This window comes from Carcharhinus amblyrhynchos, chromosome 20 (assembly GCF_965287045.1).
Source record: "Carcharhinus amblyrhynchos chromosome 20, sCarAmb.v2.hapA, whole genome shotgun sequence".
Classification (NCBI taxonomy): domain Eukaryota; kingdom Metazoa; phylum Chordata; class Chondrichthyes; order Carcharhiniformes; family Carcharhinidae; genus Carcharhinus; species Carcharhinus amblyrhynchos.
This window is the reverse complement of record NC_137343.1, coordinates 22,902,256-22,920,117: the sequence shown is the minus strand read 5'-3', so window position 1 is coordinate 22,920,117 and position 17,862 is coordinate 22,902,256. Positions and strand designations below refer to the sequence as shown.

At 43.6% G+C, this 17,862-nt stretch overlaps 1 protein-coding gene across 1 annotated transcript in view; it reads left to right on the top strand.

The window, feature by feature from the left end:
• Positions 1-14,950, top strand: part of gas2l1 (growth arrest-specific 2 like 1) — a 66,664-nt gene extending 51,714 nt beyond the window's left edge. The window contains exon 5 of the mRNA XM_080208222.1: positions 8,326-14,950. Coding sequence (XP_080064348.1) covers positions 8,326-10,123 — 1,798 coding nt within the window. The 3' untranslated portion in view covers positions 10,124-14,950. The remainder of the gene's footprint in view (positions 1-8,325) is intronic.
• The last annotated feature ends 2,912 nt before the right edge of the window (positions 14,951-17,862 follow it).

Below are 17,862 nucleotides of genomic sequence, written 5' to 3'. Positions count from 1 at the left end.
TGAGGGAGAATTTAGCATGGCCAGTATACCTAATACGTGTGACCAGGCCCGTTTGGGTACAGCAAAAGTGTCAGAGCGAGACGTGCCAGTGCAAGTCTTTTGGCCTATGGGAAGAAATTGGAGCACCCGGAGGAAACCCACGCCGACACATGGAGAACATGTAAACGCCACACAGACAGTGACCCAAGCCAGGAATTGAACCCACATAGCTGGTGCTGTGAGACAGCAGTGCTAACCACTGTGCCACCCAATTTCTCTAATCTTTCCTTATGTCTAAAATGCCTCATTCCTGGTATCATTCTAGTAAATCTCTTTTGCATTTTCTCTCTAGGGCTTAGCATCCTTCCTTAAATAAGGTGCCTGGGACAGAATACAATACTCCAAATAACCTTGGGTTTTTTTCCTCTCGCTTTTCAACCTTGGTGTTAGCTTGGATTCTGGTCCTTAGCCCCCCTCAGCTGCTTTATTGTATAAAGAGAAAACAAGTTGATGCTTGTTAGTCATAGCCAGAATTATTTAGCACTGATGAAATCAACTCAGAATTGAACAATTTTAATTATTGTAAATCTGCAGTGAGTCATGATTTTTGACACTTCAAGTACATCTTGCTGTGGTTCTGGGTGGTGATAATTTTAAACTAACCTGTCTGTCCACGATCTGAATCAGGCAGAAGGCTACAGTCAGGAGCGTAGGGAGCATTCCACCCATTCTTGGCAGTTTCCCAAAAGAACAGTCAAAAATGAATCCACTCAATGAGGACTGATTCCATTGCTGCCCTCATCTGGGACACATTGGCTTTCTACCTGTGACTATTTTCTCCTTTTCATCCTAGCAGTGGAAATTGATGACAAATCAATGACTCGATCCACTATTTGTGTATCAAACACAGGCTATGCTATAAAGGGGTGGCGTAGTGGCAGAGTGGTTAGTACTCTGTCTCACTGTGCCAGGGCCCCAGGTTCCATTCTGGCTGTGGTGGAGTTTGAATGTTCTCCCCGTGTCTGTGTGGGTTTCTTCCGGGTGCTCCAATTTCCCCCCCCCACAGTCCAAAGATGAGTTAGGTTGGTTGGCCATACTAAATTGACTTAGTGTTGGGGGACTAGCTGGGTAAATACACTGGGGGGTTATGGGGATAGGGCCTGGTGGGATTGTCGGTGCAGTCTCGAAGGATCAGTTGACCTCCTTTCTACACTGTAGGATAGTTTGATCAGAGTGCAAGATTCAAAAAAATTGTGAAGAAGTCAATCTGTTAAAAGTATAGACAAGACTCCATTGTTTTTAAAAGATTAAACACATGATGATTGTGTCTATGAAAGGTCAACTAATAAATGATGTCAAAGATTTATTAACCAGTACATTAACTCATTAACCACAGAAGGTGAGCAGTTTGACCTCCTTTTCAAACATGGGTGGCACGGTAGCACAGTGGTTAGCACTGCTGCCTCAAGCGCCAACGACCCGGGTTCAATTCCAGCCTTGGGTCATTGTCTGTGTGGACTTCACACATTCTCCCTGTATCTGCATGGGTTTCTTCCAGGTGCTCCAGTTTTCTCCCACACTGAAAATGTGTAGTTCAGGTTGATTGGCCATGCTAAATTGCTCCTTAGTGTCAGGGGTCTAGCAGGGTAAATATGAGGTTCCATGTTGGGGGCTGGATGGGATTGTGGTTGCTGCAGGCTCAATGGGCTGAATGGCCTCCTGCACTGTAGGGATTACAGAGAACAACGCATTCTATGTGTTGTTTCTATGAAATTCTACAATTTATTGAAGTTCTTCAAAATATTAATTACTTTTTTAAACACTATCTTCCCTTTCTTCCCACCATGCCACCTAGAGGATAGGCATTCTTACCCTGGGTACATCAATATGCTAAAAACAGCTCTGATGAAGGAATGACCTGCAGTTTATCATACACACAACATCTTTACATTTTGCGAATGTTCAAGGCAGAGTTTGGTTGGTGTGGAAGGAGCTTATACAGATTGGAGTTTGGAGCTAGCAGCCCTGTTAACCTTTCACTTATGCACGAGCCTAGACAATCAGTGGTTCCATCCGTAGGCTTTCAGCACTGATTCTGATCTTTTCTGGGAACAGTGATATATTTCCAAGTCAGGTGATGCGGGACTTGGAGGTGAACCTCCAGGGGTTGGTGTTCCCATGCATCTGGTGCTCTTGCCCTTTCTAGATGGTGGTGGTCATGGGGTTTAAAAGGTGCTGCCTAAGGAGCCTTGGTGAGTTCCTGCAGTGCATCTTGTAGATGATACACATTGCTGCCACTGCGTGGTGGAGGGCATGAATGTTTGTGGAAGGAATACCGGTCAAGCAGGCTGCTTTGGCCTGGTTGATGTCAAGTTTCTTGAGTGTTGGAGTTACTGTACTCCAGTGTCACACTCCTGGCTAGAAGTCAGATCAAGAGGGCGGGAAAGTGGAACTGAGCAGCGACAGATCAGCCATGATCTTATTGAATGGCGGGGCAGGCTCGAAGGGCTGGATGGCCTACTCCTGCTCCTATTTCTTATGTTCTTATGTTCCTAGTCATGCCCCATGGCGAATTGACCTTTTGAACTTGCCCATCTTAACTTTGTACTCTGATCCACCAAGAATTGCAGCTCCTGCTGGAAGCTACAAAATTTCAGCAACTCCAAACTTTTTGAGGTTTCATCAAATGGAGTATTTCTACTGAGATGACAGCTAATTGTACCTATATAGGACTTAAAATGTAGCAAAATGTCCCAGGCTTCAATTGAGACCTGAGCAAGTGTTAAGAGGTAACCTAACAGCTAGGTGTACAAATCTTTTGACGATCAGGACATGTGTAAAAGAAGGATTTTTGAAAGAACATTCTAGAATGTATTCTGCAATATGACAACTGAAGGTTTTGGTACCTGATAAGAGAGGTTGACTACTTTCTTATGGATGCAGTAAGACATGAACTGAAACATTTTCCATCTTCAGAGTTTGAAAGATTAATGAAATAATTCTTCACAGAATAGAGAAGCTCCCAGCTGCTGTAGTATAAATCATGGAGCAGAGTCTGACCTCTCCACACTCAGTGCACTTCTAATCCAATATTCTGCTAATTCATTTCAGATCAATAACATGAATTATTAATCGACCAATTATGTCTGTTCAGGCTGATTTTTAAAAGCAAGTCCATCAGTACATTGCTTTATCACAAATGTTCAGTAAAACAAAAAAAGGACTGCATGTGATGCAATGTTTTCTGCTGCACATGAGGGTGAAAGTTGCCTCCTCTGGGTCTGATCTATGAATATAGTTTGTGCACTCTTGATCCGCTTTCTAATGGGCTGTGCCCATTAGTAGTGGACTGTTCTTTAATTTGACTTCGACAGCCTGCTGGTTACCATTAACCAGAAACGTGTCTAGCCACAAAAAATAATGAGACTACAAGAGCAGGTTGGAGGCTAATAATCCTAGGGAGAGTATCTCATCTTCTGACTCCCCAAAGCCTGTCCACCATCTACAACTCCTAGTCAGGAGTGTGATGGAATACTCTCCACTTTCCTCTGAGTGTAGTAGTTCTAACACTTGAAGTTTGACACTGTCCAGGACACAACAGCCTGCTTGATTGGTACCTCTTCCACAAACATACGTGCCCTGCACCACCAGTGCACAGTGAGCAGCAATGTGTACCATCTACAAGATGCATTGCAGGAACTCACCAAGGCTCCTTAGGCAGTACCTTCTAAACCCCATGAGCATCACCATCTAGAAGGACAAGGGCAGCAGATACATGGGAACACCAATTCATCTCCAAGTCCCACACCACCTGACTTGGAAATGTATCACTGTTCCTTCACTTCACTGAGGCAAAATCTTGAAACACCCTCCCTAACAAAATTGTGGCTGTACCTATGAGGACTGCAGCAGTTCAAGAAGGCAGCTCAGTATCCCTTTCTCAAGGGCAATTAGCGATGGGCAATAAATGCTGGCCTAGCCAGCCATGACCGTTTCCTGAAAATGATTTTTTTTTGTGGGTGAAATTATCTTGGGCTGTTGTACAAAATGGGCAACAATAAATCGGCAGCTTGCTTTACACCTTGCACATTTTAATGTTTCTTTTTAATGGAAATTAATTGCCAGTTTCAGTCAGTGGTAAATGTGAGACATACAGTAGGGGGGGGGGGTTCTTTTCTAAGGTTGAGACGTGATGGACTGCTGAGACAGAGAATGAGCTCCACTTACTATGACGTGCCTGCCTTAGAAGCAATTTTTTTGTAATCGAGACACAAATGATTCCATTCCCCAACACTAATGAACAGGAATGAAGTCAATTTTGAAAGAAGTTACTCGCTTAGCAGTGTGACGGATTAACTTTTCAGGGTTCTTAAATGGGTTTTGAGGTGCAGGAGGAAACTGAAGATAAATATCATTGTCATTCTGCAGCAACTTCATGAGTTTTAAAGCATGGTCTCTGGTAATAGAAACTAGCATTCTTCATTACATCAACTGGCCACGCATTATCTCCAATTCCAAACAAGGAGAAACATCCTGGGGAGGTCTAACTTTAGAGTTAGAAATGATTCAACAGGGAGCAAGTTTTGACTTGTTACATATTTGCACATGTAGGTTGGCATGTGAGTGCATTTAACCATCTAATTAAAAACGGTTTTAAGAACACATCTGCTGAAGGCCAGGAATCTGGAATTAACAAGTCCCAACATGGTCCTGGCATGGACATTTGAGATAATGCACTTTCATGTATGAAAATCCTCATGAGGAATAACTCATCCTGAGCCAATGTCTTGTGAAAAACAGTTTAAGTAATGGAAGACATTTTATATGTATTTATAATAGTGCTTGTTAATCAAAGAAAACACCCAATACAATTCATAAATGCATAATTGGACCAAAATTGATATAGGGTCATTCTGATGATGTGGAGAAAGTATGAATAAAAGCTTGGATAAAGAGATCCCACAAGAGGGGGAGAGGCAGAGAGGTTTAGAAAGGGAATTCCTAGCTTAGGGAATTGTGGGTGTGGTAAAGGGAATGGCAGTCCACAAAAGGCCATCCCAAGGATAAGGTTAACAATCTTGGTCTCCAGGGCAAAGAGAGGATTTCTTATTTCATTATAGATGTAATTTCGTAACACATCTAGAAAAGGCCAATGATTGCAGAATAATATTATATAGCCTCTTGCTCAATAAACCATTTAAACGGCCTTCGGTCAGATCTGATTAAAGGGCAGGCTTGCAAAAGCCGATGCTTTAATTCTGCATGTGGTGTACAATATAGAAATTGATAGGTAGCAGGAAGTGAGTAATGTTGTTTAATCGAGGGATTCGGATGATGACGTGAACTATAAGAAGGGATCTATTATGCTCTTCCGTATCCATAATTTTATTATTACATGTTTGGTCATGGTGAAATTATGTTCATGGCAGTTTAAAAGCAGGCCTTGTGTTCCACTGATCTCAAGTCTACGTTTAATGCAAGAGGTTATTTTGATGTTGTCGCTGGTCACAAGTGTTATTGCAATGACCAGCAGGAGGAAATGATTGTCATAAAACAAACTGTAACAATTAAGAGCCCAATATAGATTTGAACAAAATATTTTAATTGCTTGTCCAAAATTTCCCCTTGCATTCTCTTGTCCCTACGGAAGCAGGAATGCAAGTGAGGGCTCGTGCTCTTCATAATGGAGAGCAATTTCACTTCAATAGACATTTACAAACAGGAACAACTGAGGTTGTGATTTCTGATAATACATTCCCCTCTCGTGGGGTGCAGAGATCTATTTTTATGCCACTAGCAGTGTCCCCAATTCAGCGAGCTCAACCTGTTGAGCGATTGAACCTACTGCATGATTCCATAAGAATAATTTTCATTTGAACACGTATAAATTCTGTTTTTTACCAATAGTTGATGCACAAATAATGACCTGTTATTAGTTGTTTTCAAAAAATCAGCCTTTCAATTGTTCAGCCAGTACATATTTCTATTCTGTTTACTACAAACAACATCTCCATGTTCAGTGAAAAATTGTGTGAAGTGTCTTGGGCTATGGCTATAGTGTTTAACCTGAGCCTCAGGCAGCAGAATGGACAGCATGTGCTTGAAGTGCTGGTCGAGGAATAACAGTTACTTTCACAATTAGTTTGCACTGTATTTTGACGTAATCTAAATGGATTAGTTTCTACAATACTGTATTGCATAAGTGATCAAGCATCTTGAATTCTCAAACATCAGGTGTTAATTGACAATACACCGCCATCTTTATTGGGCACTGTCGTTTCAAATGCAAGAGCATCAATGGGGTTAATTGGGCAAATGTTCTTTTCATCGCAATAACCAAATCCCTTTGAATTAATCATGGAATCCCTATAATGCAGAAAGAGACCATTCAGCCCATCGAGCCTGCATTGACAGCAAACCCACCCAAGCCTATCCCATAACCCCACATATTTTATCTTGCTGATCACCCTGAGACGAAGGGGCAATTGAGCATGGCCAATCAGCCTAACCCCACACATTTGGACTGAGGAAACCCATCCACATATTGTTAGACACGTTCCTCCTGAATACACTCAACAAATCTCTCTCCATACAAACCCCCTAACAGTATGTTGGAAAATTAAAGTCCCTGACTATTTCCATCCTATTTTTCTTGGAGACGTTCTTTACATATATGCTCCTCAGTTTCCCATTGGCTATTTGTGGGCCTATAGCACACTTATCAAAGTGATCTCCCCCTTCCTATTGCTCAGCTCTATCCATATGGGAAGCCCTCAGAAATATCCCCTCCAAGTACTACCATGATGTTTATCCTAATCAAAAACACAACTGCTCCTCTCTCATCGCCTGTTCCATCTTTCCTCATAACATATGTACCCTGGAACATTGCTTAAAGAGGGACAGGACTGGCAGTTCACTGTTTCAACAATAGCTATAATACCCTAGTCTCTTGTACCCATCCATGGCTTGAGTTCATCTGTCTCGCCCGTCAGGCCTCTTTTGAAATAAATGCAACTTAATCTAGATTTCCCTTGTGCTCTGCCTTCCTCTTGCCTGACCTGTCCAGTACTAGAATTACTGACACTGCCTTGACTGTTTTAACATGTTCTCTTTAACATCCGTGCTGTTCTCAAACTTCTGTCTCTCTAGAGCTTTTGGTGCCACGCCTCCATGCCAAACTAGTTTAAACCCTCCCAGTGGCTCTAGAAAATTTCCCTATCAGGGTATTAGTCCCCCTCCAGTTCAGGTGTAACCCATCCCTCTTGAACTGGTCATCCTTGCCCCAGAAGAGATCCCAATGATCCACAAATCTAAATCCTTGCCCCCTGCACCAGCTCTTGAGCCTTGCATTTGTCTCCCTATTCCTACTCTCTCTTGCACATGGCACCAGCAGAAATTGCTACCCTTGAGGTCCTGCACTTTAGCCCTTTGCCTAACTCTCTGTACTCACACTTCAGGACCTCATCCCTTTTCCTACAACAACCTCTAGCTGCTCACCCTCCCCTTAAGAATGTCATTCAACCACTCGGAGACATCCTTGAACCTGGCACCAGGGAGGCAACAAAGTCTTGACTTGATGAGAAGTATAACCGATAACCCCACCGTTCATCACCCTTTACATATTTCACCTCCTAAGCAACTCCCTCCTTTGTTTTTTCTTATTTTCCTGGACCGGATAGACAGGAGGGCTGCATCAGGTTCAAAGTTTGGCCAGTCCTGATCTGTAAGCGTTACATAGGAAAATTCCATATCTAATAATCTTTTTCTGCTCATATTCTATCTTTGTCCCAATCATGGCTGTCCTTGTTGAGTTAGGTTGAACCTTGTCCCCTGATATCTTAAAGGCAAACTTCTCTTTTAGTTCATTACAAGCGTTTCCTTTTCACAAGTCTTAATGATCTCTATAAAATGAGTCTCCCAATTCCTATTTTGGCTCACCCCCCTCCACCTCCTCCCAACCTCGTCTTGCTATTGTAGGTTTTTGCCTATTAACCATTTACAATCTATACTCCAATTTCCTTCCTACACCACCCAGCTCCCATTCCTCCCATCAGGGCATATTCAAAACCCACTCGACCAAGTTCCTGTTTGAGCCTCTTTGTCAGATAATGCATGTGGAGGGCACTTGAGGGCATTTATTTCTATTTTAAATGAACTGTATAGATATTCAAATTAATGTTGTAATTGTCCCAGTGAGATGAGATGGACCCTGTCAAATCGCTGTAGTAAACAATAGCCTAACTTGTGTGCAACTGATTATTGTTGTTTTAACCAGATACCCTAAGTCAGTCTTATTGTATATCAGATGATCTCCCATGGGTGAAATCAATTTTTTATATGTTTTAGACCAAGAGAATCTTCAATACCTCGGCGGCCACCAGGGGACCGTGACAACACTGTGCAATCTGGAAGACAGAAAAGGCCACCACTTTCTGCTTGTAAAGCCTTGAGTGACGAAGATATTTTAATGATAAGCAGAACAGAAGGGGATCACGTGATACTAAGAGGTGAAGCATCGCAGGATTCGAAGAGAAGGACCGCTCAAATGAGACGCAAGAGTGAATCATCGGATCGGAGCGCGGGATTTGAAGGGCTGAGTACCAGTCTGCCGAGCCGTGGCACGGCACGTGTTTCTCGAGAGCCCAACAGGACGGTGAGCCAGCGCCCAGCTGTGGCCAAAAAGGGAAAGTCTCAAAACAGCGATGCCATCCTCATGATCAGCCGAGGGAAGGAGGGGCAGCATTCCTGGGTTCGCGCGGGCGAAGCGAAAGACGATACAGGAAAAACAAATAAGAGAACGCCCCGAGCCAAATCTCCTGCCCCATTTGCCTTAAATCATTTGCATGTTACACATACAGAGACCAAATGTCCAACTCCTTCAGTCACCAAGGGGAAGACGTCTGTGGCCTTAAGATCATCCAGTCCTGTGCCTAAAACTACTACTTTCAGGCAACCAACGCCATCCTCTAGAACTGGGAGAAGGACTCCACAGATGTTGTGTTATGACGATAATCAGAACGTGTTAAATGTTTGCGTAGATTCCCGTGGCCGTGCATCATCTATTGGCTGCAGTGACACAAATGGCTGTCCCCCAAGCCCCACCTCAGAGACGGGTGGCTCGGAGGAAATATTCGACTCATTCCACAGCATCGATCCCAGTAAAGAACAAGAACTGTACAGGAGCTTTGAGGAGGAGTTTCTGGCAAACACAAGGCAGGTCCTATCGGAGAGTGGCGACGGTGAGATCTTTGGAACGCTTCTCGATCCAGTCCGAAAAGCAGAGCAGAGGATGACGGACTCCGCTTACTGCTCCACGACCTCGTCCACTTCATCTATAAACGTAATGAATAAACTACAAAACCACCCGGGGGAAAGGCAAAGAGAAGACGCCAGGCCCCTGGGTCTGTACGGTGACGGTAATTTGGTGATGAGCGAAATCCGTGAAGGATGTGGCCAGATGGATGCAGTCGGTGGCTCTGAATGGAACGGAGGGTGTCACAACGTTCTGAAGACTATAGAGGATGTAAGGGAGCCCGTATTGTCAAGCCCTTTATCTGAAACAAAATTCTATATGATGGAGTTGCACAGTGCCCCTAGTCAGAGGGAGCTGCCAGAACTGGAGAAGGAAGAGAATGGAGTTGCCCCCATTAAAAGGTGCATTGAGCAGGACTCTAATACAGTGGACACAATTACCACTCTGAATGTGGGTGATGGTCAAGGGCATGAAAATAGTGAGGGGTCCTTCGTTGAGACATCCAGCGAGTCATCTATTAACGTCCAGCTGAATTCCCATCTCAAACCCACCGTTCAAATGAGGCCCAAGAAAGGGCTAAAGAAACCTGACCGCGTGCCTTCTGTCTACAAGCTGAAGCTTCGTCCCAAGATTCGACCACGAACGGACAATCGCCCGGAGAAGAGGCCCTCTCAGATCCCCAAGCCGGTCAGCTGCAGGCCGGGCCTGAAGTCCCCAAGGTCCCCTCAGAATTCTCTCCAAGACAGCAGCCACTCTCGACGCAAATTGAAGCACAAAATCATCTTGCACAATGAAGAACTTCAGAGCTCTCAAGAGGACCTCCTGCCTTCACCCACCTCGGATGGAAGGGAAACACCACCTGTAAACCAGGACGAAGGCTCCTGGGTCTGACCGGACAAACGAAACCCTTGTGTTTACAGCTTCAAAATCTTTGATTTTTGTTTTACTTGGCACTTGTGTGGATTGAAATGAACCAAGCTATTATAAGCATCTCAGGTTGAATGCATTTCAGGAAGCTTTGAAACCTTAATCTCTCAACATAACGGATATTGAAGTGATGGCTGATGGCCTGTACTATACTGGGTAAGGGTTGAGGAAAATAAATGAATCGATTGATGGATAGGATGGCGAGAGATTACCTGCCCGTTTTCAGTTTAGCAGCGCACAGCGGGGAGGGATCACAGCTGATTTCTATTAGATTCTTTTACATTCTACATTCCTCTGTCACCAGGACCATTGAGCCGTGGTTAGTGTTGGGTTCTGTCACTTCGAGGGGTGGTGCCGCTTGGCTCCTTGATATGTAATGTAAAACCTGACCATTCTGGATCATTTTGTTCCATTCCAGGCAAGTGTGTGTGTGTGCGCGCATAATGTAACCTTGTTTAATTGAGCCCCAGCAGGTTTGAAGGTGCCACCAGCCTGAACGCTGCTGGGGCAAGTCTGCAAATTGTCCCGAAGCAGGATTGGCATCAGATGATCAATGTTTACATCTTTTTCAAAACAAAAACCCCAGCCCTCTGGCCAGTGCTGTGACCCAGACATAGTCCCAGCTCGTGTCCTGAGGAAACATATATTTCTCTTTCATTTTGTAGTGTTTTTTTGGGAGGGGTGGTGAACTAGCAGCAGCCAAGTCTGCCCATTTGAATTTCTAATGAAACTTTGTACTTCATTAATAAGTAAACCGTGTAGTTCATAGCTATTCACTGCATGTTTGGTGAGAAATGAATTCTCTCCAACAGGTGCAGAATTGAAAGTTCATCCCTCATCCTCCACGTTGGGGCTTTTTTTTTTGTGTGGGGCTATTTTCTTCTGTCAGATCTGGTGCTCGGTATCTCCTCTGCTGTGCTGCCAATCTGCTCCAAGTCGGAATGGTTCTTTGGCAGGATAAGTGTAGAAAGGCGGAGGTTGTTTTTCCTCCTGACTGGAGTGTAAATGCTCTTTTTAATTCTATCCAATGACCTTTGAACCATAGCTTTGCTGAGGAGCAAACATGACCATGTCTGCCGAATTGTCCAGTGTTAACCCGTTGGGGAAGTGGCCCCTGATCTCTGGAGGGTTAATCGAGCACTGACAGTTAAACACAACCCTGCACATAAGAAACCTTAAAGACTGGCCTAGGTAAGGGGTAAGCCATTTTAAAGTGTGTGTGATGCTGGGCACAGCCCTGTGATGCGGTGGCATTTTATGAATGATTTGCACATTACCCATTACCCACACTTTACCCATTGTACACAGGTATCTTGCCCAGTATCTACAGAGGTGGTGCTCTATGCGATTATGCTGCTAAAATAGATATTAGGACCATAACATTGGTTATCTCCCGATTTAATTCTAACTCCGGGTTATTCTTGGGTCCTTGAGATATATTTTTTAATAGTGTTCATTTTTTTTAAAAAAAAAACACATTTTCCAATGCAGCCACCATGGCAATGTTGAATTTTGGGATTTGAGTTGGTTCTTGGCTTATTATGCAATGTTTATGGCTTATTTCTAGGTTTGATAAATATTGCTTTAAGTACAAAGAGTTCCCAGTATCTCATCAGGATTTTTTAACCCAATCCATTGCCACAGCATGGTCCTGCAATCGGCACACTGTCAGTCACACCAGCACAGCATTTTAAACACATTTTTATTGTACTGTACCAGGGTGTGTGTGGTTCAAGGTTTTTGAGAAGATGGGGCTTTTTGGAAAGGTAATGGTTTTTTCTCCCAATTGGTTTCTCTTCCTAATATTGCTCGTGATAAAAGCTGAAGCTGTTCCCATGCTTTTACATCCAACTGCCAGGATGTGCACAGGTGCTGCTGGCATTGGCTGTCTTGTAACCTCTGGAAATATCTGCCTAGTGTCTGTCTCTCCCATGTTGAGAATTGTCTTAGGGCTGTGGACATTAAAGGGCATGAGTCTGAGCACCATCGCCTCACGTTGCAGTGTGCCAATGCTCCCACCGCCTGCATGGTGGCATGCTGGCTCTTTACCTGCCAAAATGTCTAAGTTTTTGGATGTTGAGACTGCCCCCGAGTTCACGCTCCAAGACTGGGCCAGGACTGGGTGTTGCTACAATGCCTCAACACTGCCTACCTGAGCATACTAGAGACTGGGGGGCCAACTCAAAGCCAGGAAGCAGAATTGGAGAGACGTGAGTCGTTGCAATACCAGTGATGGCTGTAGTTCAGAGGTCAGCAAGATCAACACTCAGATACTTACTTTCTAATCATTTAACTCACCTGAGGATTTTATTTTATTTCTGCTATTTACCAAAGCGAGGGGTCTGGGTTGACTTTCTCTGAAACTGCATCAACTTTTACCAACTAATTCATTGAATATAAGGTGTAATTGCAAACTCCAAAACCACTGTATTAAGCTTTGCACCATCTTAAGTGAATCACCTTCTACACAATTTTATCTTTGGGCTCTTCTCCCTATTATTTACAAATCCCTGCTTTGCCACTGACGAGTGTATGTGTCAGCATGATGTCCTCCTGATACTATCCTGGCCTCAAACTGTGATTTTTCTTCTTTGACCTGTTAACTTATTGATAGAGGCCTGGTGCATCGGACTCTGTAGTAAATTGAACCCGGCACATGCTGATGTTTCTCTGATGCTTGTCCCACAGCCAGACTGAGATGGTTGAGAACTGTTTTCCTACAAACCCCCATACGTTTTAGAAGGTGTGCTGATGCAGTGCTTCGGCTCCCCACCCCTGACTTGAACGCACAATCTGCCAGGTCTGGCTCGTGTCATTGGGATTTCTCCCTCTCTTTCCCTTTTTTTTTAAATTATGGATTTGAATTTGGGGTGTGACTGAATTTATTTATATTAAAACAAACTTGTCCCCTAGTACTGACTTTTCTTCACCCTACTCCAGATAATCTCCTGTACAAATGAATAGCTTCAATGCAACCAGCACATTGACAGATGCGTGTTAAAGTTTAAAATGTTAAGTTTTATCTGCCAGATTAAATGATGTCTAATTGTAGATCCAATCGTGTTGCTGCTATTTGCAGGGGCAGTGTTTGCATGGTGAAGTGTTAAGTATTTACTGTATTAACCTAATGCAAAACTGACATTCTATAAAATATTGGCTCATTTGTGGAAAACATATATTTAGGGGGTTGATTGTGGGGTAACTTTTTTCCTGGCATGATGTATATTCAAAGTGTAAAATAATTATTAAGTAGCTATTAACTATGCAATTACAACTGGTGAAAATGTTTTAAAGAACTTTTAGCTCTTGAAGAATAATTTGATGAACACTGACTGTAGTGAACAGCTGTTCTGCTGAAGGTTGCTGGCACTAGGATATATTAATCGTGGCACATTAAACCACACAGCTAAATCCTGATTAAACTCTTAACTGATTTTGTAGAACTTGAAAAATGCAGCCAGATTTTTGCAACTGCATATCAAACATTAAATTGCACAGTGCTTCTCACATCAAAGTTGAATAATCGTGACATGGTTACGCAGATATCCGAAATTGGTCTCGGGGAGTGGAATTCTTGTATCGGACGTGTCAACGAATGAATATTTAATTTAGAATTTGCTGCTTGAAATGGATCCTGAGCTATTTCATCAGGATGTGTACACAGTATCCAGAAAGGTGGCTGATGTCTGATGCACTAACTAAATAGGTGCTTTTCAGAACAATGTACAGCAAAGAGGGCTTGGCAGGTCTAGTCTGCCAAATAAAATGGTACAAAGGAGCAGATGTGCCTATAAGTGTTTACTGTTTTCTCTCAACCTGTCAGTCGCTGTTGCTCAAACCAAATTCAGCCTTTGACCTCTCCCTTTCCCCTCTGACTCTTGTTTTTTTTCTCTCTCTCTCTCTCACCCTCTCTCTCTCTCTCCCTCTCTCTCTCTCTCTCTGATAAAAGAACTGTTATTGGAATTAAATCAATTTTGGCTAATACAAGTGAAAAGTTACCCATATTAGGTCAGAGATCTGCACTTTTCCCTCTGACCTGTATGTGCTTTCCTTTACTTTTATCTCATCGGGGACTTTATAACTTCAGAAGGTTCAGGAACATGCTGGATGGGAATGGGAAGACAAAAAGATTATCCTTGTACGTAATGGGACTTTTTTTCTTTTTTTTAAAAAAGTCTTTTGAAGATAAACAAGATTTGCTTGGAGCAAGTTGCACTTGGCTTGAATCGAGCATTTATTCTGAATTATAATTGGTGAAATAGGATTCTCCAGCCTGTACAAGAGGAAATAAAATGAGCAGGTATGGTGTAACAATTGGCATTTTTATTTGTGAGTATTAATGATATAAATTTGGGGAAATGTTAAAGCACTGAGAATTTGGAGAAATGCTGGTGACCGAGACACTACCACAGTTGATCAGATCTGTGAGAACATATTGTGAGGTGCATATGTAAATGTTAAGGCAATGCACAGTGCTGTAAATCAAATATGTTGCCTATACCCCCACCCTTGCCTTAAGGTAAAGCTTCTAGTAATTGGGTATGAAGGAGCAAGATGTAAATGATTTGTGTTTTGCAATGAGCAATGTGTGGATCTGCCCACTGCAGAGTGGAGCAAATGAGAATGCAAAGACTGTTCGAAACTTAGCGTTTGAGATCCAAGTGATGTCATGGGAGAAAAGGAGCATGTATCAAAAATTTGCAATATTTGTAAATTTAAGTTTGTCAAAGCAATGTCACACTCTAAATTGTATTATTTTAAAATAATAAAGTGTAATAAAGTCTTTTTTTTTAGAGAAACTGGATGTGGCTCCTATCTGAAGTTTCCTGTTAAGGTAATTTTGGAAATGCTCGAGGGGAAAAAAGAACCAGCATGTTCTGAGCAGATGCTGTCATTGGAACCTTGGGGGATACAGTAGAAGATCAAAACAATATCACCTGCCTTCTCTTAACCCATGCTGATGACTGACTTGGAAGCACAGCATTTTCAGTTTCTTAAGTTTCATAACTTATTTGCCCCTATTGAAGTGATGGGATGTGAATTCTCAAGATAAACCAGTTATCTTTAAAAGGTAACATATGCAGATATAAATACTGGAAAAAATTTTGGTTCTGCAATTGCCAGTGGCCAATTATTTTCCAGTTGTTTGACATAATTGAAGTTTATTTTTGAGGTTTGCTCTCCATTTCTCCCCTTTGTCAGTTATGAAGTTCAGAAACCAACTGCCCTTTCTGTATCCCACAAATGGTATGTATACCCTATTTAGACATTCTTAAACTTCATAGGGAAGTGATGGCCTAGTTGTAGTATCACTCAACTCTGCAGTCACATGTAGGCCAGAGCCACAGCCACAGCAATGTGACTGACTCTCAACTGCCTTCCAAGGGTAACTAGGGATGGGCAATACATGCTGGTCAGCATTCATCCCATGAATGAATTTTGAAAAATTACATGGTCAGTCAATGATTAAAATTTGGCTGAACTTGACTGGTTTCTCTTCAGTTAGGCTGGTGATTAGATAATCCTGAGGGAAGTGGCAAAAACATTTTGGGGATGGAATTCAGTGTGACACTGACAATGATGTCCCAAAGAGAGTAGAAATTTGTAACATGCTTCAATGTGTAGGTGCTGAGAAGCTGTCTTTTCTTCTCCTCCGCGCCCACCCCCACCCTCCCTTGGTGGACAGTGCAGAGCTAGGTGTCGATTTGTCTTACGTGGCTGATCTGTTCCCTGTTGGTGTGAGATACCAAAGTGCCTAATCAGGCAAAATCATATTGAATTGCAGAGCAGGCTCGAGAGGCTGAATGGCCTAATCCTATCTCTTGGCCTGAGACAGATGAAGAAAAATGTCTTCTTATCCAAAGGATTGTTAACTTTTTGAATTCTCTTTCCCAGCGAACTGAGTGTTCAGCCATAGATCATACCTGAGACTGAGATTGAATGATTCTAACATTTCTGGGCACTAGGGAATTCTTAGGGATGTGGAAGTGGAAACAGAAGATCTATCCTCTGACAGAAGAGGTTTGAGGGACTTGATGGTATACTCTCATTCCTTATTCTAGTGAAACGATTGAAGCTCAACAAGGAGGTAAGTGTAGAGGAGGGCAATGTTAGAGATGGAAACCATTCTTTGTGATGCATTGGTTATACTCTTGCAATTGATTTGATTTATTATTGTCATGTATTATCATACAACAAAAATTATTGTTTCTTGTGTGCTGTACAGTCAAAGCATAAAGGAAATGAGACAGTGCAGAAGGTAATGTTAATGTTACACATGGGGTGTAGAGAAAGATCAACTTAATGCAACAGTGGAACCACACCAAGCTGTAATACAACAAAAAATGCTTTCTATGGTGCTTCTGTAAAAGTTGCAGCTAACATGCCAAATTCTCTTAGTCTGCTGAGAAAGTAGAGATGCTGGTGGGCTTTCTGAAATAGAATGCTAACATGGGGGTGTCAGGAACAGTTGGAGGTAATCTGGACACAAACTTGAAGCTCTCAACTCTGTGCTTCATCCCTATTGATGTAAACATCAGTGTTTGAGATCTGACCCACTATGGTGGTGTTGTCAGCAAACTTGAAAATCAAATCAGAGGGGAATTTGACCACACAATCAAGTATAGTAGGGGCATGAGAACACTGGTGTTGAGGATGATGGTGGAGGAAGTGTTTGTTGCCTATGTCTCCCTCTCCCCCTCCCTCCTCCCCCTCCCCCTCCCCCTCCCCCTCCCCCTCCCTCTCCCCCTCCCCCTCCCTCTCCCCCTCCCCCTCCCCCTCCCTCTCCCCCTCCCCCTCCCCCTCCCTCTCCCTCTCCCCCTCCCCCTCCCCCTCCCCCTCCCCCTCCCCCTCCCCCTCCCCCTCCCCCTCCCTCTCCCCCTCCCTCTCCCTCTCCCTCTCCCTCTCCCTCTCCCTCTCCCTCTCCCTCTCCCTCTCCCTCTCCCTCTCCCTCTCCCTCTCCCTCTCCCTCTCCCTCTCCCTCTCCCTCTCCCTCTCCCTCTCCCTCTCCCTCTCCCTCTCCCTCTCCCTCTCCCTCTCCCTCTCCCTCTCCCTCTCCCTCTCCCTCTCCCTCTCCCTCTCCCTCTCCCTCTCCCTCTCCCTCTCCCTCCCTGCAACCATTTCAGTTTTCCCTTGAAAGACTCCCACATGCCTAACATGGACTTGCCCTCCAACAGCCTATCCCAGTCTATTCCTAAGCTCCTGCCTAATCCGGCTGTATCTAGCCTTCCCCCAATTTAGCACCCTCCCCTTAGGACAGCACTCATCTTTTTCCATTCGTATCCTAAAGTAGACAGAGTTGTGGTCACTATTAGCCACATGTTCACCTAACACCAAACCTCAACCACCTGACCCGGCTCATTGCCCAGAACTAAATCCAGTATAGCCCCCTCTCTAGTCAGGCTATCTACATACTGCTCCAAGGACCCTTCCAATACACATCTTACAAATTTCTCCCCATCTGAACCCCCAGCTCTAGGCACCTTCCAATTCACCCCAGGGAGATTAAAATCTCCCACTATGACAAACCTGTTCTTCCTACACTTATCCAGAATGTCTTTACATATACCCTCTTCCACTGCCCACAGGCAGTCTGTGGTACACACCTAGCATATAGAACATAGAACACTACAGCACAAACAGGCCCTTCGGCCCACAAGTTGCACCGATCACATCACCTACCAACCTACAGACCTATCTATAAC